This window comes from Panthera uncia (genome assembly GCF_023721935.1).
Source record: "Panthera uncia isolate 11264 chromosome D3 unlocalized genomic scaffold, Puncia_PCG_1.0 HiC_scaffold_9, whole genome shotgun sequence".
Classification (NCBI taxonomy): domain Eukaryota; kingdom Metazoa; phylum Chordata; class Mammalia; order Carnivora; family Felidae; genus Panthera; species Panthera uncia.
Genome location: NW_026057587.1, coordinates 719416 through 743334, shown reverse-complemented (window position 1 = coordinate 743334; position 23919 = coordinate 719416). Strand labels below are relative to the sequence as shown.

General features: G+C 50.6%; 2 protein-coding genes across 2 annotated transcripts in view; one reads left to right on the top strand and one right to left on the bottom strand.

The window, feature by feature from the left end:
- Positions 1 to 23919, top strand: part of SCARB1 (scavenger receptor class B member 1) — a 500386-nt gene that overhangs the window by 29203 nt on the left and 447264 nt on the right. The window lies entirely within an intron of this gene.
- LOC125915015 (transmembrane protein 132B) overlaps positions 1 to 23919 on the bottom strand; it is a 228163-nt gene that overhangs the window by 169692 nt on the left and 34552 nt on the right. Inside the window, exon 3 of the mRNA XM_049620637.1 lies at positions 7487 to 7633. Within this exon, the coding sequence (XP_049476594.1) occupies positions 7487 to 7633 (147 nt within the window). The remainder of the gene's footprint in view (positions 1 to 7486; positions 7634 to 23919) is intronic.

Genomic DNA, 23919 nt, shown 5'->3' with positions numbered 1-23919 from the left:
CCGAAGTTGGCAAAGGGACCAAGAACAGGGCACTCTCACACAAAGCTGGCAGTGTAAACTGGCAGAAAAATTTTATAAGACCATCGAAAATTTTAAACTTCATCATGGCTTGTGATCTACCGATTCACTTCGAGCACTTTCTCCTGAAGATTTACCTGTAGAAGAACTCAGCAGACATTTTCCATTTTTAAAACTTTTTTTTAATGTTTATTTACTTTTGAGAGAGAAAGGGACAGAGCGTGAGCAGGGGAGGGGCAGAGAGAGAGGGAGACACAGAATCCGAAGCAGGTTCCAGGCTCTGAGCCGTCAGCACAGAGCCCGACGCGGGGCCCGAACCCACAGACCCATGAGATCATGACCTAAACTGAAGTCGGACATTTAACCGACTGGGCTACCCAGGCGCCCCGACCTTTAACATTAAAAAAAAAAAAATGTTTAAAAAGTATGTTTAAAGGGAGGAAAAAATGAAACGTGGTGAATAAATGGGAAATCTATAATATTAATAAAATATTATACCACTATTACATATCACCCTTAAAACTACAAGTTCATTGAAAGGCTCTGTGGATGTTTAAATTGTTGGGAAAAAATTGTTCATGTGTGCATATTTGTATTTTGGGAGAAAGAGAGTCCACCCCTTTCATTACTTTTTTAAAGCAGTTGATAATTATTGTTTCAAATATTTAACAACCTGAAAAGATGTTGCCAAATATTTAGTCTACACTGTTACAGAAAACAGCTTTCAAAGCTAAACAAATTCAAGTATTAGCGAAAACAACCTATTTTTGTACCTGGACGCGCATGTGAACACATACATACGTATACACTCCTCAAAATATTAACAATGGTTACCTCTGAATCATACATAGGTTCAGGGGTGACTTTTATCTTCTACGTCTTATTCCACTGTCTTTTCTACATTTCCTGCAATTGAACATCTGTTACTTTTGAAGTAAGAAGACTTCTATCATACCTGGGCTGAACCTGGCTGGCAGCATAAATTCACAAAAGAGTTTCACACTGGCTAGAAAAAGAGGCTGTGTATTTTTAAAATATTTCCCTTTTTCTTTTCTTTCGGGGCCTGATCCTTTTTTGGGGGTGGGGAGGGGCCCTTCATTTCCCATAGGCCAACCCTGTTGCCACTTTGTAACATGAATTACAGACACATCCAGGACATGATGTATTTCTATACCTTAAATCCTGGTTTTGAACTATTGTGGCAGCTGGTGCTGAGAGATCTCCAGGTGTCCAATGGCAAATTTCATTTTAAAGCTAAGAACTGTGTGTTTCTAAATCCATTATTTTCAAACCCTAAAATTGTTAAAAATAAAATACCTTTATCTTCTTATGGTGTTGGAATTCATTACTATTTCATTCATTCCTATATCCCACTAATTCTCAATGCTGTCTCTGCATTAAGATCACCGGGAGAGTTTTCTGTGCAATATCAACGCCCGTGACCCAATGGGTTGTAAGGTCTAAGGAATGGGTGCTTGTTAAGACCCCCCAGGCTATTCTGATGTGTATCCGGGATTCAGAAGCCTTGACTTATCTATTCAGCAAGCAGTCATTCAGCCCCTGTATTAGCTTCCAACAGCTGCTGTAACAAATTACCACAAACTTAAGAGCCTACGGAAACAGATATTTATTCTGCAGAAATTCTGGAAGCCAGAGTTCCAAAATCAAGGTACCAGCAGAGTCACGCTCCCACCTAAGGTCATAGGCGACAATCCATTCATTGCCTTTTCTGGCTTCTGGTGGCTCTAGGCATTCACTGGCTCCCTTGGCTTGTGGCCACTTTGCTCCAATCTCTGCCTCCAGCCCCATGGCCTTCTCCTCTGTGTCCCAGTTATTCGGACCCCTGTCATTGGATTGACAGCCACACACACCCCCCTGCCCCCAAGATTCTTCACTTAAGTGCCTCTGTGAAGACCCTTTTCTCCAAGTAAGGCCACATTGACACGTTCCGGGGATGAGGACACGGGCTCTAAGGGCTGAACTGCTTCAGCTACTCACCGGCTCGGAGAGCTTGGGAAGTCATTTAAACTGCTCAGCTTACACATCCGTTAAGCAGCAGTAATGACAGTTATCTGCCTCCCGAGGCTCTAACACTGCCGACTTGGAAAACATACTTTCCTAAAAGACTTACCACAGCATCTGACACCAACAATGGCATTGTGGGGTTTTTCAAAAGATTTTTAAAATAAAATAGCAATAGACAACAGAATTGTCCTCACAGACACAACTAAGACGTTCTGTGTGTTCTACCTTTTACCTGCTGTTAAACCTTCTACAGCAGGAAAGACACCAGGGGCGCCTGGGTGGCTCGGTCAGTTAAGCATCTGATTCTTGGTTTCGGCTCAGATCATGATCCCATGGTTCGTGGGACTGAGCCCCACGTCAGGCTCTGTTCTGTCAGTGCAAACTGGGATTCTCTCTCTCCCTCTCTGCCCCTCCCACACTTATGCCCTGTCTCTTACTCTCTCTCAAAATAAATAAATAAACTTAAAAAAAAAAAAAAAGGAAAGAACCAATATAAACTGAGTCACATAGGAAAAACCATTCGTATTTAGAAACTGGGGGCGGCTACCACCATTGAACGGTCTTTGTCCTTCTTGTAAAAAAAAAATAAATAAGAGGGGCGCCTGGGTGGCTCAGTCGGTTAAGCATCCGACTTCGGCTCAGGTCATGATCTCACAGTCTGTGGGTTCAAGCCCCGCATCGGGCTCTGTGCTGACAGCTCAGAGCCTGGAGCCTGCTTCCGATTCTGTGTCTCTCTCTCTCTCTGTCCCTCCCCTGCTCATGCTCTATCTCCCTCTGTCGCAAAAATAAATAAAAACATTAAAAAAAAAAACATTTAAAAATAAATAAATAAATAAATAAGAAACCTGAAGTGCAATGAATGATTTACCCTGGTTCGTGTTTTCTGAATCCATGAAACGACACTGGACATGGTGACTTTCTTACATCAACATCGCTTGCTGCGTAACGTTGAACAGTTAAATTTCAGAAAAAGCAGGGCGCCTGGGGGGCTCAGTTGAGCGTCCAACTCTTGGTTTCAGCTCAGGTCATGATCTTGCAGTTTGTGAGTTCCAGCCCCACATCAGGCTCTGTGCTGGCAATGAAGAACCTGCTTGGGATCTTCTCTCTCCCTCTCTCTGCCCCTCCCCTGCTTTCTCTCTCTCTCTCTCTCTCTCTCTCTCAAAATAAATAAACTTAGAAAAAAAATTTTTTCAGAAAAAGCAGAGTTTGTCAGGTTATTCAGAAGGGTGATCTCTTCGTCTGCCCCGCGGGTTATAACATTTTCTGGAAGACAGCTGGCAAAACAAAACTCCGGGAAGACTGATTCCAGATTTGCAAGCAGGGGAGCTCTCCATAGTAAACACTTGACTTTGACCTTGACTTCACCTTGAGCTGGGTTTACAAGAATGTGGGGATGTGTCTATCTCTTTAAGAAATCTATTTTGGCGGGGCGCCTGGGTGTCTCAGTTGGTCGAGTGTCCGACTTCGGCTCAGGCCGTGATCTCACGGGTCATGAGTTCGAGCCCTGCGTCGGCTCTGTGCTGACAGCTCAGAGCCCGGAGCCCGCTTCCGAGTCTGTGTCTCCCTCTCTCTCTCTGCCCCTCCCCTGCTCACATTCTTTCTCTATCAAAAATAAATAAACATTAAAAAAAAAAGAAAGAAATCTATTTTGGCGTTTCTGCCCTTCTATCCTATGGAGAGGCACACGCCCGTTTCTGTGGTACTCCGTCCAGGTTTCCTCCCATTTGTAGGCGAGAGTGAGCTCTGTTTTGTGGCCTCTGACCGCAGAAAAAGTTGTGGCTCCCTTCCTCTGAGGTTTGGGTCCCAACAACCACGGGAACCACTTAAGGAGCAGGCCTGTCTCAAGTCCTCTGGCTGCATGTGGCTTCCGTGCAACCCGCCTGTCACCTACCTCCCGTTCCCTGTGGTTCTGTGTTATCTGTTCTGCACGCTTTCGAATTTGCTTATTTTTCTAATCTCTTCTCTACTCCTTTGGTAACACTACTCTTTATCTTGTGGTTTTCATCTTTATTACTCACATTTCCTCACAACGAGCATTCATTAAAATATTTTAAATTAAGACCTTTACCGCCTTTCTAACTGAGCACGTCGGGTCTGCCCGTACAACACATTTTTAATTCTTATCACAGAATTTCAGGCAGTTTGTACATTATATTCTATTAAAAACTCTATTCCACCCAAGGTTGTCACAATGCGGAGATTACAGCTTTCTGACGGATGTTTTGTTAGGGATATATTCATATATTCACTCTCTTAGCCAGCAAACACGGTCCGTGAGCTTGTATTTCACACCTCGTTTGACATCGCGATTCAACAGCAAAGTACAAAGGGAAGCAATTATTTATTTAGATTATGGAATGAATTTCGGAGGGATATTAGATAAGTATAGATTATCATGCCAAAGCATTAATCCCTGCCCTTCTCACAGCCTGGGGGGAGGTCACACACTGGGGTCAAGGAGACGGGGGACACCGGAACAGGGAGAGCGCCTCATAATCCTGTAACTCTGCTCAGGTAACGAATTTTTCTCTCCTGTAACTTTTTTTTTATCTCCAAAGAAAATGCAAAATTGATTCTCACAAAGCCAACAGTGATAACCACAGCCTATGCTTTTTCTTCAGTTTGAAACATCGCCACTTGATCGGCCAAATATTTCAACAAAATCAATTTCCTACCCATGGACCATGGATCCCGCCCTCACACAGTCAGCTCCGACTCAGGACGGCTTGACTCAGTTTCGCTTTATGGTGGTGCGAAAGCAATACACCGCCAGTAGGAATTGTACTTGGAATCTTGAGTCTGGATCCTGTCCCGGACCAGCGACCTGCGGCCCCACCCTCTCCCTCGATGCTGGGCAGAGGCCGCAGCTCCCAGTCAGCCACGCGGTCAGGAGGGTCGACAGGCAGTACGCGGACAGCCACCTGCACCCACACGGCCGTCCCGTTTGTCACCTTCAGTACAGGATTCAGTCAACGGCATGCAATAGTCAACACCTCATTATAAAATGGGCTTTGTGGTGGACGACTGTGCCCAACCGGAGGCTCATGTCCGTGTTCTGAGCACGTCGAAGGCGGGCCAGGCTAAGCTATGGCGTTTGCTGGGCTAGGTGGTTAAATGCATTGTTGACTTACGATATCAACTGACAATGGGTTTATAGGGAGGTTACCTCATCATGAGCCAAGGAAGATCTATACCCAAGACGTTCACCACCCACATGATGATTCCGGAGGCTGTAAGTCCAGGCATCCCATCCGGGCCCCTCCAGCGCCCCAGGACTGAGGTATCTCCCCGCAGCATCCATCCCCCAGAACCTCGCTCATCCTCTAAACCTATGTCGTTCAGGCGGGCCGGCCACAGTGATGGGTTCCGGTGGGTCCGTGATGCAAGACAAGCCAAACAGAGCCAGTGGACCAGACAGGGAAGAACGGTGTCCTCCCCGAAGTGACCACAATGGCGGGACGGACATTGGGAGCTGCTGGTGGCCAACTCACCACCAGGAGGGAAGATCCTGCTGGAGACGATGCCAACCCAGAGGAGAGACGGGAGACAGGCTGCTAAGGACGCTGCTTGGACACCTGCACCCTGACGTCCCTGGTCCCCGCCCCCCTGCACGTCTCCATCCACAGGAGGAGCCCGAGTCCCCTTTTTGCTTGAGTTGCATCGGCACAGCACCGAACGGCAGCCAGTGGACAAAGCCAGCTGACCGACGCCACGGCAACCCAGAGGGAGCCCGGGCCCCAGCGAAGCCACAACCCTCGGCAGGCACCACGCTGAAGGGAGTGGAACACTGCTAGCTGACCGCCATCGCCCCACCCTTCTTCCTTTACAGCAAAGACCACCTCCCACTACGGCTCCCGGAAACAGTGCCAGGCGTTCACTTCCCCAGACTGGCCGGCTTCTTGGGCAGAGGCAGGGAACCCACCGCTCACCCATGAGATCGGAAGGGTCCACGTCCAGGTCCCCTTCCCTGATAAAAGGCGGTAACAGAGCGGAAGCGGCCCGCCCTTCCAGTGTTGGTGCACAACTGGTGAGTTAGCCGTCGCTGCACCTGCTGCAGCCACCATGCAACCGTGTGGGAACCGGGAGAAGGATGGCAGCTGGGGACCAGGTGTGAGAGACGGGGAGACGGGACGCGCCTGGGTGACACGGTCGCACTGCCGGATTAACCAGTCTCGTCGAACCACCCGCCCGAGTTTCTCGGCAGGTGAGCTGATAAAGCCGTGTTGCTGCAGCCACGTTTTGGCGGGTACCCTACTGACCGCACACGGAAACACCTGAGCCAATAGAAAAATCCTGGGCTCTCCCCATATACTGACAACTCCGGATGTGGGAAGGCTCAGCGGGCAGGCAGACAGATTCCCAGGGAAACCGTGGGCCACGTGAGGCCGCAGACTAAACGGCCGGCCAGGGATGGATGTAAAGGGGGACAACCAGAATGTTGAGTTTGGAGCGATCGTATTCCTAACAGAAGACTCGCGGCCCCTCAGCTGGACTCCCTTCTTTCCCTTTGAACGAGGTCCTCGAAGAGCAGGCAGGACGGCGTTCTAGCGGACGGAGGTTGGACCAGAACTCCATGGGAAGAGGCAAGCTGCACCCAGTCTCTCCGAGGTCAGGAGCCCCACCCACCCACCCACGGCCTCATCCACTCACAGAGTGCCCCCCAGGCCCAAAGCGGTGGGCCTCCATGAGTTTAAATAGTAGAGGAGAAAGAAGAGACAGCAGGGGGTGACCCCGCAAGGTGATACGTAACAGATCTGAAAGACGCTTCCTGCCAAACTGAGGCTGGGAGTCAGGGGCGAGAGGTGTGCGTCTAGGGCTCGTTCGCCCGACCCTTTAAGAGAGAAGGTGGTCACAACCGTGGGGACAGCACCTCCTGCCTTAGTGGGGTCCCGATGCACGAGGCCTAGCAATGACCTCCAGGTGAGCGCAGCCCCGTGAAACCCAAAGCCGGCATCTGAGCTGGAGGGGACACGTGCCAGCACCCAGGGGTGACGTCCGCGAGACGGCTGCCTTGAAGCACCGAGAGACGATTCCTCACTCGTTACAGCTACCCTCTGTTTGCCCGTAAATGAGTCCACTTCCCCTTGCCTCTTAGATCATTTCCATGCTGCCCACTTCATTCTTCAATCTTTAGTGCAACCAGTAACAGTAATAAACATAATTCTCGAAACACAGTTCTCAAACCCTGCACGTATGTGAGTGCAGGTCGTGTTTGAGACTGCTCACCTAGTTAGGCCACTGGCGTATAAAGAGCGTAAAGAATAAAAGCCTTCCGCAGCGGCTCAGCCCCGTGATGGAACCATCCGGAAGCCGATGGGCAAAAGGAGCACATTGCCCATTAAAGGCAGAGGCATCAGCTCATCGATACGCACGTTGTTTTGCGATCAGCTTCGCAGCCACCCGCGGCCCCCGCCGCCGAGGCCGCTGGGGGATGTCGGCTTACCTGCTCTGCGGGTCCGGGTGGTGGCCCACGCAGGTGAGCGTGGCCGTGGTCTGAGAGCCACTGCTGTCTATTTCCTCCTGGACTGCCCACTGCTGCTCGCTGGTGACTCGAACGGCCGTTATCCTCACCCCTGCTGCTGCCTTAATTCTGTGGGGTGGGAAAAAGACGTACACATGTATAACACTGCTTGAGGTCAAGACACGTGCTAAAAACACAGAGCTAGAGCAGATCTCCCTTTTCCTCTGGGAGACGGAGGGAAGACAGGCAGGGAATGGCTTTCCTTTGAAAACTAAGTGTCCTGTTATTTTTTAAAAATGTTTATTCATTCTTGAGGGACACAGAGAGAGAACACAAGCCAGAAAGGGGCAGAGAGAGAGGGAGACACAGAATCCGAAGCGGGCTCCAGGCTCCGAGCTGTCGGCACAGAGCCCGACGCGGGGCTCGAACTCACGAACCGTGAGATTGTGATCTGAGCCGAAGTCGGACGCCCAACCGGCTGAGCCACCCAGGCGCCCCTCAGTTTCCTGTTACTTTTACAAGTGCCCCAGAGTAGGAGCCCCAGCATTTTGCCAAGCGCATGCTACTTTAGTGTTTCATGGACGTGCTGGGAACCAGACCTCTGTCCGCTGCCGGGACCGCGAGTGATGGGAATGAGGCAGAGGCGGCCAGGCAGGTGTGGATGGGACCTGGAGATGGGGAGGGGCCCCCACGAGGCGGAGGGAGCACAAAAGACTGGGGGCTGGGGAAGCCAGTGGACCCAGGAGGAAGTGGGCAGTCCGGGCCACACTGGGAGGAGAGAAGGAGGGGCACACTGTCCTCGGGAGAAAAATAAACACCGCATCCCGGCAGGACAGTGTGGCCAGGGACCGCCTGGTACAGCATGGGTTGTACAGCATTGGCACTCAGTTCCCCAAGGAAGAACCAAGGGACCCAGCTGCTCGCTCACCGAGAAAAGGCCAAGGAGAGCTCTCACAGCCTGCTTGTTTTGCATTTGTTCCCTGCTCCTCAAATGACCTGTGCTGCAATTAACCAGAGTATGTCTCCTCAGTGACAGCGGGGATCCCAAGGCATCACCCAAGTTCTCAGCAGCCTTGGGACCTGCCCGTGGACACACTGGGGACATGTCTGGGGAACAATCAGGAGGAAGGCAGATCCGTCGACCGCCCACTGCTTGCAGTGCCTTAAACAGGTATAAGTGAGCACAAAAGGACGTGCTTGGGGGCACCTGGGTGGCTCAGTCGGTTAAGCGTCCGACTTCGGCTCAGGTCATGATCTCACGGTTCGTGGGTTCGAGCCCCGCGTGAGGATCTGTGCTGACAGCTCAGAGCCTGGAGCCCACTTCGGCTTCTGTGTCTCCCTCTCTCTCTGCCCCTCCCCTACTCATGCTCTGGCTCTGTCTCAGAAATAAATAAAAGATTAAAAAAATAAAAAAAAAAAAAGGACATGCTTGGACTTCCGAGTCCAGGGATGAACACTGCAGGGGTCACCGGGGAGCCTGAAGTCCCTCCACTTCCCAGACGGAAGGCTGTGGACCAACAGGCAATGCTCACTGAGGCCCTGGGCCCCCTTTTCCACAGATACATCAAAAGGAACACGATTCAGCCATAAAAACAAATGAAGCGGGGTGCCTGAGCGGCTCGGTCGGTTGGGCATCCGACTTCGGCTCAGGTCATGATCTCCCAGTTCACGGGTTCGAGCCCCGCGTCACACTCGCTGTTGTCAGCACAGAGCCCTTTCCAGATCCTGCCTCCCTCTCTCTCTGCCCTCCCCCCCCACTCTCTCTCTCAAAAATAAATAAACATCAAAACAAAAAAAGGAATGGGGCACTGGCACAGGCTACAGGGTGGATGGACCTGAACCGCATCAGTCAATGCGGAAGAAGCCAGCCGCAATAGTACGGAGACTGTGCAATTCCGTTTACGTCAAACGTCCGGAATAGGTACATCCATAGAGAGCCGACTGCTGGTTGCCAGGGTGGTGGCACCGTGCCGAATGCCACTGAACTGCTTCCTTAGATACTGCCAAGTTTATGTTATATGAATTGTTCATGGGTTCAAGCCCCGCGTCAGGCTCCCTGCTGACAGCTCGGAGCCTGGAGCCCGCTTCAGATTCTGTGTCTCCTTCTCTCTCTGCCCCTCCCCTACTCGTGCTGTCTCTCTTTCTCTCTCTCTTTCAAAAATAAACATAATAAATAAATAAATAATCATTTATGAACACGCACACACAAATCTTTGAGACCCGAAGAAGGGAACTTATGAAGGCAGAATTTCAACGAGCAGGAGAGAGAGTTCCGGACTCATGGGTTGTCCTAAAGCTCCTGGCTTTGCTGCCAACTAAGGAGCCCGGGGGTGGAATTAGGAGATTCAAATCCTTGCAGACCCAGTTAGAAAAGAAATGCTTCCGCCTCCTTTCTTCTCCTTCATACAGGTCCTTACACAGATGCTCTCACACTCAGCTGCGAGCCCTCGAGCCCCGCGTTCTGGAGAAATCCCTGCCCATCCAGCGACGCCCCCAGGAGGTGCAGATGCCAAGCTCTGAGGGCTTGGCCTTAGGGCTGCAAACACTGTCACTTTTTTCCTTGTCCCCCATCCTCCTCCCAAGCCACCTAGGCGTCCTGACCTCCTGCCTGACCCAGTGCCCTCCTGCAGTCCCAGGCTCCTTTGGTTCTGGAAGCCCTCCCCCTCCCTGCCCCCCACCCCCGAGCCGCAGCAAAGTCAGACCTGAGAGGGTCACCCTGCAGCATCCGCAATCTGGAACACAAGGGGATCCAGAAACTTCAGTGCAGTTAATTTCTGGGCACAGAGGAAGTCTCAAGAAAACGAATACCAACCTCGCCCCCTTCCAGGCTTTCTAGGGTCCACCCCTCCCCCAGAAAAGGACTTTCAAGCTGCCAAAGTACCTTCCAAAACTGCCACAAAGACATGGCAACTTTCATACACACTAGGAATGGTAACTGTGAGCACCACAGTCACAAGTGAACTGTCTCCATCAGGGCAGAAAGCCATGCTGGGCAGAGGCACTGCAGCCCCGTGTTCTTCTCAGCTTCTCATTTCGACTATTATTATGAATTATCACTATCATTACCCCCAGCAACCATCCACTGTAGCAAAAAACAGACACTTGCCCGTTGGCATGGCTAAGACAAAGAGAGAAGACAGCAAGTGTTGACGCAGACGTGGCTGGAACGCGTCCGCATCGCTGGAATGAGTGAATCTGGTTCCATTTCTCGGACGACGTCTACCAACCTGGATTTCTATGGGTCCTACAGCCCGGCATTTCCACTGCTGGCCGTATATATGCCCACGAGAAACGCAGGCACGTGTTCCCCTTAAAGCTCCAAATGGAAACGGCCTACACTGCTCACCAACAACAGAACAGACAAAGCACGTGAAACACGGTGCAACAGGAACAAGGGTGAGCAGTCTACCACCGCGCAAAACAACATGACGAGCCTCCAAAAATAATGTCGGGCGAAAGAAGCCAGATACGAAAAACTGCACAGTCCTGTTTGCAGAACGTCTGAAACAGGCAAACGGGTCCATGAGGTCCAAGTCTGTATCGTGGTTACTCTTCCGGGAAGTAACGGGAAGGGGTCCCCGGGGGGGAGCTTCTGGATGTGACTGCATGGTGAGTTTTGAGAACTTTCCAGGCCGGGCTCACTTCTGCGCACTTCCTCGTACACACATCCTAGTTCAGTATCGAGGTCAAATAAAGCAGGCAGACCTCATGCTTCTCACGGGGATGCCACGTTGCAGCCAGGGGGGTGTGACTTCGCCCCTGGTCCAGCCTCAGGATGAGTCAGACTCTCGCCACCTTGGACACACACACGGGCTTCTTCCCCCAACTTCCTCCACCCCTTGAGGTGCCCGGGGCCCCACCCTTGTTCTGAGGGACACAGAGTAATCCGAAACCTTGACCTTGTCTATGATGGGGAAGAGTCTTAGAATCCCGATGAACATCCCTCTTGGTTGGAGCAGAAGCCGGAGCAGGTGACATCCCAGCTGCTGGACATAAGCAGTGAGAAAGACATCTGGCTTCCAGGCCAGTGTCCGCCCAGCAGGGACTAGAGACAGGGCAGAGACCCACAGCTTCTGCACCTCATTCCCCCTGTAACTTTCCAGCCCACAGCAACTACCGTCTAGCAGGGCACAAGACAACTCGCTCGGTGAGTCCATCTGAGTCTTTGTTTCTTATACTTAGGCCAACCGCTTTAGGATTACTCAAACCTCAGCAGGAGTTTTGACCGTCTGGTTGTTTACACGGTGGAGGTGCAGTAAAGGATTAATCCTCTGCGCTGACAGACTCTCCTCTTTGTGATCACAACGTGGCTGCAGTAGCTCCAGATCTCACATACTCATCCACCAAAGGAAAAGCAAGATTCTCTCCCTCAGAACAAAACCCTGGAGCTAGGTTTTCATAGGTTGAATCAGATTGAGGAGTCCCCCCTGGACCACTAACTGTGGCCTAGGGGGTAGACGAACAAGGCTCACTGGGTTAGCCAGCCAACCACCGTCCCTGCACTAAGGGTAAAGTTAAGCCCGGGGTGCCCGGGTGGCTCAGTCGGTGAGCGTCCGACTTTGGCTCAGGTCACGATCTTGTGGTTTGTGAGTTCGAGCCCCGCATCGGGTTCATCGCCGTCAGACTGTCAGTGTAGAGCCTGCTTTGGAGCCTCTGTCCCCCAGTCTGTGCTCTTCCGTTCCTCACACACTCCCCGAAATAATTAAGTATATAAAAAAAAAAAGGGTAAAGTTTTTTTTGTTTGAATCTGAATCACATGGCGGTGATCTGAATCACATGGCGGTAACCATAAGTGGCTCCTAAAAAGAAACTCAAGTGGCAACGGAAGAAATGAAAGCTGCGTATCAAAAGCACAAGCCTAAAGGCCAATTACTGAGGTCCAACCCCCCCCCCCCCAGCACGAGTTATAAAACTGTTCTAAATTTCAGTTCTTGGTCCAAATCCTTCCCGATTTTAGATTATCTTTGTTAGAACAATTTGAGCCCAGAAAAATCCAAGTCCTGAATATTCATCACATGTGTTTTAGAGAAATATTTTTAGGCTCGGTGATATTCTTAACACTTGTCATGTATAAAAACAACAATATCTAAAACGATGTGGAAACTATTAACGGTCTCCGCGCGGCTAATGAGCTTGGGGGATCTGGGGGCTGAGCGAGGACAAGGTGTGACCACTAGGTCGCAGGAGCACACAAGAAGCCCGATCTGGGCAAGGCTTGGACAGGTTCGCATGCTGGGGGAGTCCCTCCTAAGCATAAGCTTCTCCAGAGAATACGGCGCCACCCCAAAGGGGAGGGGGGCAAGAGAGGAGCGGGGAACAGGAGGATCAGAGAGGCGGGTTTCTGTGTCTACATGATGTCACTAAGCAACATGGCGGCACATCTACAGATCACAGAGCCCCAGAGGGCAGTGGCAGCCTGGGGTCTTCTAACCAGAGTTTATGGCTAACAGACGTTGGGCACAGTTTTGCAGGGTATGGAAAGCAGGCGGGCTCCAAATGGCTAAAAATATGCTTATTTGGGATATCTTTGTAACAATCAGATGCGTAAAAATTTGGAGTTTGGAGCTGGCAGGATGCTGAGCTAACAAGTCCCAGTCTGTTGCGAAGAAATAAACAACACGGGAGCCAACACACAGGGACCGTCTTTGGCTCCTTTCTGTAACAACTACTTTCTGATATTCATCAACAACTTACGTTTCTACTTCCATAGGACCCTCATTATAGAATATGTTTATCTGCATGCCTGTAGTTACGGGATTACACCGGGAAGAATACATCGGCATACCCGTATTTGTCGATGAGCCGCCTCTTCAGGTAAAGAGTCCCCACTCACGCGTGGCCCCTGGATGACAGAGCACCTGTCTCCACCCACCGCTCCCTCATCCATGCCATTTGGGTTTGGTCCTGCGCTGCTGGCTGTCAGCCATAAATATAATGCAAATCGACGGCAACGTGAAAACTGCAGATCCTGTAATACTGGAGGACTGGCCGATGCCAGCAAAGCCACGGAGAAAGAGAACCCAAGAGGAGTCCGCCAACGGCCGCTCAAGAGATCCGTACGGACGGTTAACAAGGGAACCAGAGAAGACCAGCAAAAATGATAGTTTCTTCCAAGGAGAGCAGTTTGAATAGCAAAGCGTAGTGACGCTCTTGGGGAAACTGGGGAAGCCCTCAAATATCTCCGCTAACTTGATCCTTGCGGTGATCCTACGACAATGTCTAGTGTGACGCGAAAAATGTGGTGTCGCACCGTTGTGTAAAATTGGAGGAAAGGAACAAACTGGCAGCAGGAAATGCGTGCTTTGCTCTGAGTGGCACAGAGTGGGAATGACTGAACCTAAAGTTTGCTTAATATAAGATAAAATAAACTTGTCGTCACCTCGATTTCATTTCTCAAGGAAGAAAAAAAAAATCCCAATCAAGTTTCCTTTTGCTCGCTACTGTCTATGAGACTTTATGTTCCCATCAGCAGATTCGTTTCAGCTGGCCGAATATTCTCAGATGAAAGAAAAACCCCTAACAGTCTTGTAGCTTTGAATAGCAACGCTCTAAAAAAATGCATATTTTGAGTGTGTAAAAATACACTCACATTCTGTACTGGTGGGGAACCTGCCTCCTTCTGGTTCCTAGAACAACGTGTGCCTTCCAACCTTTGCTCTTGTCGGTCCCTGTGCCTGAAAGCCCCCCCAGGAACTTCTCCCTAATCTTGAGGTGTGGGCAAATGGGAAATTAAGAGAAAACAAAGGCTGCCAAGGGCGTGGGAAGGGAGGCAGGCATTGGGACGCTGTGGACGAGAAGCTTTTGAACTTTCAAGCACGTCAGAATCACCTGCCGCTGGTTCCAAACGCCTAGACCCAATTTCCAGAGACCGTAATTCACCAGGTCTGGGGCAGGACCCAACAGGGCCGTGTTTTTAAACAAGTTGCCGTCATGATATATGTGGTTCTCAGAACACTCCTCGGGGAACGGCGTTTGGGACCCGTTCCAGAGGATCACATTGTGTCAAGGAGAGTGAAGCCAGGGAACATCTGGTGTGCCACATACTCTCTGAGACAAGCCCAGCCCTGGGCACTGGAAGCACTTTCAGGGTGTGATTCAGGAAGACTGGAAAGATACTTTTAATTTGGATTCGCCCAGCAAACCACTTTCTCTGTGATGAATCAGCCAGAGAGAGAGAGAGAGATGTATGCGTGTCCCGCTAGGCACCTGGAGGCCGGCAAAGTCAGGCTCTGCCGAGAGCTCCTTTCAGACCATGATTTAAGCTTGCAAAGACCGCAGGGCGGGGCCGAGGGTCTGGGAGGCAGCTCACCACACTGGACCTGCCAAGAGGACCACAGGACAGGTGCGGGTCCCCTCCTACCCAGGTGGCTGAAATCCAGGGCGCTGAGGATAGAGAGTTTGGGTCTCTGAGTCTGAAAGAGAACAAGAATCATCCTGAAGGACAGACACGGAACCCATGCTGGAAGAAAGAGCGCACAGTCCTTCCGAGCGGAGTGTCGCGGGATAAGCGTTTCAGCTCTGGGCACAGGAAGACGCAAACAGGGACCTGGATGTGCACGAGAACTCTCCCCAAGCCACCTGCTGGCTCCTTGGAGCTCTCTCTCCTCTCTCGTACCGCCGTCCCATCTTCTGTCTAGGACAGTCAACTTCGAAGCGAACCCGACATACAGCTTCTGACAAATCGGGAAGTTAACGTTTTTACAAGCAAGACAATGGTTTTCGTGATGGCAACATTTCACTCACAACAGGTGCCTTGATCTCGTCATGGGGTTTGTTTGTTTGTTTACCTCCTGGGAGACAACTAGGTATCGGGAAAGTGGATTTGCGAAGCAGCGGGGGCCCTCGGAGCAAGAAACAGTGATAAATAAGAAAGCTTTCTGCTATTTCTACTATAATTCTGGAAATTTATTCTCCACTCTGGCCAAGGCAGCCCAGGGTATGGAAATGCCAGTGGGTTCACCCCTGCAGGAAGCCCCACTCAGCCTGTGAAGCCTGCTCTGCTGTGCCTCGCGGAGATTGTAATTACATCGTTTCCCCATCCGAATGCTGGCTTCTGCCGTACAAGCATTTCTTCCCTGACTCGCGCTTTAGGGACATGTGGCCAAGCTCCAATCACAATGCCTTCCACAGGTGATGTAACAGAACAAGTCTGCCCCGAAAGTTCCTGCCGGTCTCCCCTACTCTGCTGCAGCTGCAGTACCAAATGGCCACAAGGGGCGGAGGGGAGCGCAAGACAGCAGAAAGGTGTTCTCTCTCAGTTCCACTCAAGGTGCTGCAGGGCGGGTTCCTTCTCAGAGAATCCGTCCCATGCCTCTTCCCCAGCTTCTGGAGATTCTGGACATCCTCGGCTTGTGGACACCTCTCTCGAAACTCAGCGTCCGTCTTCCCACGACTTCTCCCTGTGTGTGGATCGGAGTCTCTCCTCTTCTTACAAGGACACGGGTCATTGGATTTAGGGCCCGCAGGAATCCGGTAGGACCTCATCTCAACCCGTTACATCTGCAACGATCCTCTTTCCAAGTAAGTTCCCATTCCAAGGTTTCAGGGGGACGTGAATTTGGGGGACACGACACCTTCTCTACAGGCACAAAAGCCAAAAAAAGAAATAAGTAACAGGGGCGCCTGGGTGGCTCAGTCGGTTGAGCGTCCGACTTCGGCTCAGGTCATGATCTCACAGCTCGTGGGTTCGAGCCCCGTGTTGGGCTCTGTGCTGACAGCTCAGAGCCTGGAGCCTGTTTCGGATTCTGTGTCTCCCTCTCTCTCTCTCTCTGCCTCTCCCCTGCTCACGCTCTGTCTCTCTCTCTCTCTCAGAAGTAAATAAAAACATTTTTAAAAAATTTAGGGTCTATTCACTGAGTATCTATGACATGCGAGGTGTTAACCATCTCCTCTGTGCAAGACAAATGGACAGTCCTAGGAGACAGACAGACAGAACAGTGAAGCCACCACGGACTTGGAAGCTACATTTTTGTCTGGCTTAAAATCCAAACTCCAGCTGCGTGACCCTGGAAAGTCACTTAGCTCCTCTGTGCCTCCGTTTTCTCATCTGTAAAATGGGACTATTAATGACAGTACCCATCTCACAGCAGAGCCTGCACATAAGAAGGACAATGCAGCATTTGTTATGTTGCTGGTGGTGACAAGAGGGGCACCAGCCTGCCCCCAAATGCTGACATTCCAAAGAATCATCCCTTGATGCTAAAATGTTTCAGGGACAGATGAAAAAGTACAGAAAAGTGGGGTGCCTGGGTGGTTCCCGTGGTTAAGCCTCCAACTTCGGCTCAGGTCATGATCTCACCGTTCATGAGTTCAAGCCCCGTGTCACCTCTGTGCTGACAGCTCCGAGCCTGGAACCTCCGAGCCTGGAGCCTGCTTGGGATTCTCTCTCTCTCTCTCTCTCTCTCTCTCTCTGCCCCTCCCCTGCTCGCGCTCTGTCTCTTTCTCTCAAAAATAAACAAACATTAAAAATTTAAAAAAAAAAAGAGTGCATTAAAGCTGTTGTGCCAGCCATCCAGCAAGTTCCCGGCCCTGCTCACCCCACCCACAGAAGACCAGGCAGACTGGTGGGGTCAGCCCGGCAGGCAGCCCCCTCTCTTGAGGCAACACTTGGCCTGCCCACTGGGAGCCGCGCATGCCCAGTCCGCGATGTTCCCCTCGTGCTGACTCCACCCTCGGCTTCAGGGATTGGTTGGTGTGTAGCCAATCAAAGCACGGTGTCCTCCTGAACAGGGATTGGTCCGAGCAGAAACCACATGACCCAACCACACCAATCGGAAATAGCCCATCGCCTGGCCCCACAGCTGCTGGGCTGGCGAATAGACACGTAGGACTCAGGATCTGCTGGGGAGAGTGGGGCTCAGCTCTTGGTTCACTAAGCAAGCAAGTGTTGCAAGAATCCACTTCCTGCCTGAGCATGAAACCAACAGGTGGAAAGGGATGGCTTCCCAGCCGCATTGGCCGAGCATCTGGATTCAGCCAGACCTGAGGCTGCCTCGGCACTTTTTAGTTAGGGGAGCCAGGAAAGTTCCTTCACGCCACTTTGAGTTTGGTTTCCTCTATTTGCAGTTGAAAGTGAACTGGCAAAAACCCACAGGTGCTGACATTTCTGCCACTCAGAGGACCAAATAAAATCGCAAAGTTCACAGAAGATACACATACAGAGTTCCCCTGCAATCCAAGGACAAAAGAACAGATGGAGGAAGGACGTTCAGCATGTCAACCATCCTTGTGAGTACTGAGAGCAAATATTAAATAAAAGGAATCTATGGAAACAGTCCAAGATGCTCTCCCTTTGCCATACCCATCATTTCAGCATTAAATGTTAATAAACAAAGCTAAGGCATAAAAAATTCAATTCATAACACAAAAATAACCTGACCTTTTATGGAACTAAACTCATTTTCCATCAGACCTGCTATTTGTACAGTATTTGGTGATATAAATTCTCCAATGCCTGGTAAAGAATCATTTTCCCTAGTAATTTAAAGCTCTTTGTGAGCCACAATGAGTTTTTTCCATCTCCTCCTCTCCACCCAGACATAGTCAAGGGCTCGCCCTGACAAGCTGGATATGTCCTGTCCGTGAAGACTTGTCAGTAACCTGGGTACTCACAGACACCAAGAAACACACACATAAATCCATATTCACAACTTTATCTACCATCTACAATGTGACCGCCCGGAGTTGAGTTATTTTTGCAACACAGAACTTTCTCCCCTAAGTCTCAGATACATGGCCAAGGGAATACCTTGACATCACCTCTGGACATCATTATGCTGCGGGTGGTGACAAGAGTATCATAAACCAGCCTGCCTTTTGAGGTCTCAAAAGAAAATCAAACTCAACATACTCAGAACCCACCCCACAATAAAAACAACCACCTTGCTTCTCTTGTCGTCCTTGGGAACGAACCACTGTCTTAGTCTGTTCAGGATGCTGTAATAAGATACCACCAATTGGGGAGGGGGCGGGGGGCTTAAACAACAGAAGTGCATTTCTCACAGTTCTGGATGCTGGAAAGGCCACGGTCAAGGTGCTGGCAGATTCTGTTCCTGGTGAGGGCTCTCCTCCTGGTTTGTAGACGGCTGCCTTCCTGCTGTGTCCTCACATTATGGAAAGCAGAAAGAGGAAGTAAACTCTCTCCTATTTCTTTCCATAAGGGCACTAATACCATCATAAGGGCTCCAGCCTCATGGCTTGCGTACCTCCCAAAGGCCCCATATCCAAATATCCATCACACTGGGGATTAGGGTGTCCACACCCACATAGTGATGGGGGGAGGGAGGAGGAGATTCAGTCCATAGCAACCACCGTCCGCCGAAGTGCTCAAGCTAGAAACTTGGGGATCACCCTTGGCACCTTCCTTTCGATGACTGCCTCCCCGTGCCTCTCTCCACGTCCCCTGCGTCTTCCTCACGTGTGTCGCTGCAATACACATCTACAACCTTTGCTACAAACCACACCTCCATGAGGTGAGCTGCTCAAAATCCTGAGTCATCAAAGCTCCGAGCTTAAAACCCACTGCTTACACCAGTGTGAGGACACATCCAAATGCCTACAAGGCCCTGCCTGGTCTGGACCGTGATGAAACTGCCTAACGGAGGAAGTGGTGATGCTGATCATTTAGTGGCTACATAGACTCTGGAACCAGGCTTCCTAGATTCAAATCCCGGCTCTTCCGTTTGCCTGCTCGGCGAGCTATATCACCTCGCTGAGCCTCAGTCTCCTCGTCTGTAAAATGGACTCACAGTAGCTCACTGTAGCCATCTTACAGGTGTCGGATGAGGACTGAATTATAAGCACTTAGTAGGTGCTGTTTTGGTTACCTCTCTAAGTTCATGGCTCCACGCTTCTCTACTGGCCCTTCTCTATTCCTCAGAAGCCGAGAAGTTTTTCCCCACCTGGCTTTACTGCTCATTCTCTGTTTGTCCTGCAGATTGGTTTTCTAGCCTTCTCCTCTTATCCGTACTGCTGTGGGCTGGTGGCCAAGGGTTCCCTTGTGCTCCCCTGACCTCCCTCTGGCTTCCAGGAGGGTCCAAGCAACAGAAGGCACAGCAGGAGACGAGGTGCTGAGAGAAAAGGCTGTGGTTTTTACAGCCCTGCCTTCTCCCTGCGGGTGAGGGTGGCTGCTGCGTTCCTCTCCCTGTGAACACGGCTCCAGTGGACAAGCCTTGGTGCCCCCGAGGTTTGCTCTCCTGGTTCCTGTGATTCCCCTCCCTGCCCTTGCCTCCTGGGCCAGGGTGGTAACTGCTTACCACTGTCACCCATCCTGGTGCCTTCCCACCCTCTGCTGGCTCCCTTCACCCCGCACCTACCCTGGTCCAAAGCCCCCCTTCATTAAATTCTCTTCGGGATATGCCAGCTCTTTCCCACCTGAACCCTGATTGGTTCAGGCCTTTGCATATACTGTTCCCTATGTCTGAAGCTTTTTCCCTCCCACACTCCCCCTCCCAACTATCTGGATCACTCCTACCCGCTTTTGACTCAACTTAATCCACACCCCAGAAAAGCCTCCCCAGATACATGGGACCAGGTTAGTTTTTGTTTTTGTTTTTTTCTTTTATTGCATCTTGATTTTTCCTTCTCGGCACTTATCACAACTAGTACCAAATAATGATCCGTGTGAGTTTTTACACATGTTATCGTTCACCTGACTGTAAGACCCATAGCGGCAGAGAGGACAGACATGTTGCTTGTTTTCATTATACTCCCCATCTCACACAATGCTTTACACACACTTGGTGCTCAGTGGCGCACTTGTTGAATTAATCACACAGTCCAACAACGGAAATCTGTAGGTCCTGCAACGGAAATGCCCAGGCTTTGTCCAATGCAGGAAGCAACAATGCAAGCTGATGGCCCAAAGCTGCTCGGGTGGCTTCTCAACCGAAGAGAGGTGCTCTCAGAAGATCATTACACCTGCCGCGTCTCGGTGATCGACACAGCTGCTAACTACCAATGCTCCCTGACCAAACTTTGCGTCAGACCCTATGTAGGAAGTTTGGGCACTAAAGGCAGGCTGAGTGGCAGGGAAGCCGGCATGGACCTCGAGGCCCCAGGACGCCGGTGGACCCAACGTCGTGCGTCACTCAGTAGTGGCAGCAGAAACAGCACCTCGCGTTCAGTTAGGGCCCAAATACTTGCCAAGTGACTTTCACACATATCATCCCGTTTGTTCCTCATGAGAACCTGTGAGCTGCTGCAGGGGAATTATTCACACGCCCACGATCGCACAAGTGGGGAGATGCAGAACAGAGCTGGACCCCCGTGGCCGCGGGTCCCAGCCCACGGCTCCTCCCAGGAGGAGGCGAGCCAGCCTTGCCCACACGGGCTTTGCGCCCTCCTGGCTGGGGAAGATCTTGACTGCTCCAAGGGGAAGTGCTCCAAACCCGTCCTCTCCAGGGGCCCTTTCACCCAGCACAGGAAGTGCCTGCAAATGCAATGTAACAAAGGAGCAAAGAACGCATCTCCAGGCCCCAGTGCCTGGGTTCAAAGCCAAATGTTGCCACTCTCCACCCGCATAACCCAACACCAATTATTTTAGCCTCGTTGGGTCTCAGCCTCCTTCTCTGCAGGATGAGGATAACCACGTCTGCTTGGATGGTATCCTTGGGTATGGAATGAATGAATGCATTCACATCACGCAGCCCAATGCCTAGCATATGGCAAATCTGTGTCACTTCTGACCAGCCCAACTGTCCCCGGGAACCAGGCAGGTAACACAGAGGTGAATAGCTGAGCAGGTAGACAGACTACTGTAAACTGGTCCCCAACACATGCCCTGGTCTAAGGGGACGCCCCATGAGCAACCTGTACCTCGACCTACAGAGGTAGCCCTCTGGTGACAAGACCTTCCACCTGGGGGGCTCCGCCAGCTCTGCAACATGACTTTGGACCCTCCTCATTGCAAGAGGTCTGCAGCCCCAAGGCTACCCTGGAGGAGGCGTTCTCGAAGGAGTTTCTGCTTCCTCACAAAGCTAACGATTTTGCTCCATTTCCTCAGTCCAGGAAATTAATCTCCCAAGACCACACGGGACACAGTAAATACGTCAAACACATACATACATGCACGTGCACACACGCACAGTGCTCTTTCGTGCTTTGGGGGGAAAAGGGCTCATTGGTGCAGATCCTAAGATGGGAAAGGACAAAAGGTAATGCCTCAATTACCTGTTGAGGGACACACAAAAGACCACGGAGACCAAGCTCCAGTGGACACTGCCTTGCGTGGCCTTCCTACAAGGGAAAATTCTGTCCTCTGCACACAGCCCAGAGACCCATCTGTTCCTGAACAAGTGAATAATCAGAGCACCCATTTGGGTACCTATGTTCGAGGATCCAGTATTTCTAGCTGTGTTTGTGACGTAAGTTCCAGTGTCATACACAGAGACTTGGGAAATGAGAAGCAGAAATACTTCTTAATCCTTCTTTCTCAGGAGAGACTTCCTGGGGCCCCTGGGTGGCTCAGTGAATTAAGCATCCAACTTCGGCTCAGGTCATGATCTTGCAGTTCGTGAGTTCGAGCCCCACCTCGGGCTCTGTGCTGACAGCTCAGAGCCTGGAGCCTGCTTTGGATTCTGTGTCTCCCTCTCTCTCTGTGCCCCTCCCCTGCTTGTGCTCGCTCTCTCTCTCTCTCTCTCTCAAAAATAAATTAAAATTTTTTAAATAAAAAATAAAGTAGAGACTGCCTATGTAACAGGTCACAAATACAACCTGAAAAGAAAAAAAAGGTAACCGCTACAAAGAGACCAGATTTCTGTCTGGGATACCCAAAGCCACAGATGTTCAGAAACATCTTTCTTAGGCAACGTCTCCCCTGTGCCTCAGACTCCTCAACTGTGGGTCATCACTTCAGAAACAGTCTTCAGAGGAATAGAAGTCAAATACCCCTGGGTCTTAGAGAGCTGGAGATTTACTTCGAGATGGGCTACCAGCTCCCTGTGTGATATTAGCCAGGTCACGACACTGGCTGGTGTGTGATGCCTGAACAGCCTCGCCAGCCTGCATCATTTGGTTCTTATCTTTGCAAACTCAGAAACATACTCAGATATTATTGGATCCAAGGGAAACCACCTCCTTTGTTACGTTTTTATTTATTTGTTTAGAGAGAGAGAGACAGCACGAGCAGGGGAGAGACAGAGAAAGAGGGAGAGACAGAATCCTAAGTAGGCTCCACACTGTCAGCACAGAGCACAACGTGGGGCTCGATCATGACCTGAGCCGAGATCAAGAGTGAGATGCTTAACCTACTGAATCACCCAGGCGCCCCAGAAACCACCACCTTTCTGTTCCTCCTAAAGCCGAGGTTATGCCCACCTCAGAGTCCTTGCAATGACTATTCTCCTGGTCTCCCGGCTCTTTGGTTGTGACCGCCCAACTTCATCCAGCCTGTTCGCTCACTGAATATTCACCCAATCACAGTCTCGTCACCTTGTCGTACCACCCTAGGCATTTTCAATTGTAACAAACAAACCATGAGGTAGAAAACCAAAATGCGACAAACCTTCATGTAAAGAACGAAAGTGCAAAAGCAGGCAGAATCTACTAATTTGCTCACGTGTGATGGACATTTTTTTTTCATTAGCTGGCAGTGCTACAAAAATCACTTCCAATTCACCACTGCCCAATTTATTTTTTTAATGCTTATTTTTGAGAGAGAGCTAGAGAGCGAACAGGGGAGGGGCAGAGAGAGAGAACTCAAGCAGGCTCTGCACTGTCAGTGCAGAACCCAATGTGGGGCTCAGACTCATGAACCGTGGCTCATGACCTGAGCCAAAATCAAGACAGAGTTGGACACTTAACAGACTGAGCCACCCAGGAGCCCCCCCACCACTACCCAATTTAGAAGACATCAGTGGGGGCGCCTGGGGGGCTCAGTCGGTTGAGCGTCCAACTTCAACTCAGGTCATGATCTCATGGTTCGTGAGTTTGAGTCCCGTGTCGGGCTCTGTGCTGACAGCTCAGAGCCTGGAGCCTGCTCCCAATTCTGAGTCTCCGTCTCTCTCTGCCCCTCCCGTGCTTGCACTCTGTCTCTGTCTCAAAATAAACACCAAAAAAATAAATTAATTAAAAATAAATAAAAGACATCAGTGGCCCCAATGCTGACCCATGTCCAGACTGTACTTGCCCAGACATTCTTTCTTCTCACCAGCCCACTGACCTTCCCGCCCTCTCAGTATGTGTCCATCTAGAATTTGCTCCGTTCAAAATCAACAAGTACTCCGGTACCTGTTTGGTTCAAAAAATATGGGCACCATGAACTCCAAAACACCAAAGATTTCTCTATGCCTCCCCTACTACAATATAAGCTTCAGGAGATCAGAAACCTATACCCTTTCCCACTACAGAGTCCATGTAAAAACCAGTATCTGGCAAACAAAACACACTAAAATATTTGTTGAATTGACAAATTAATG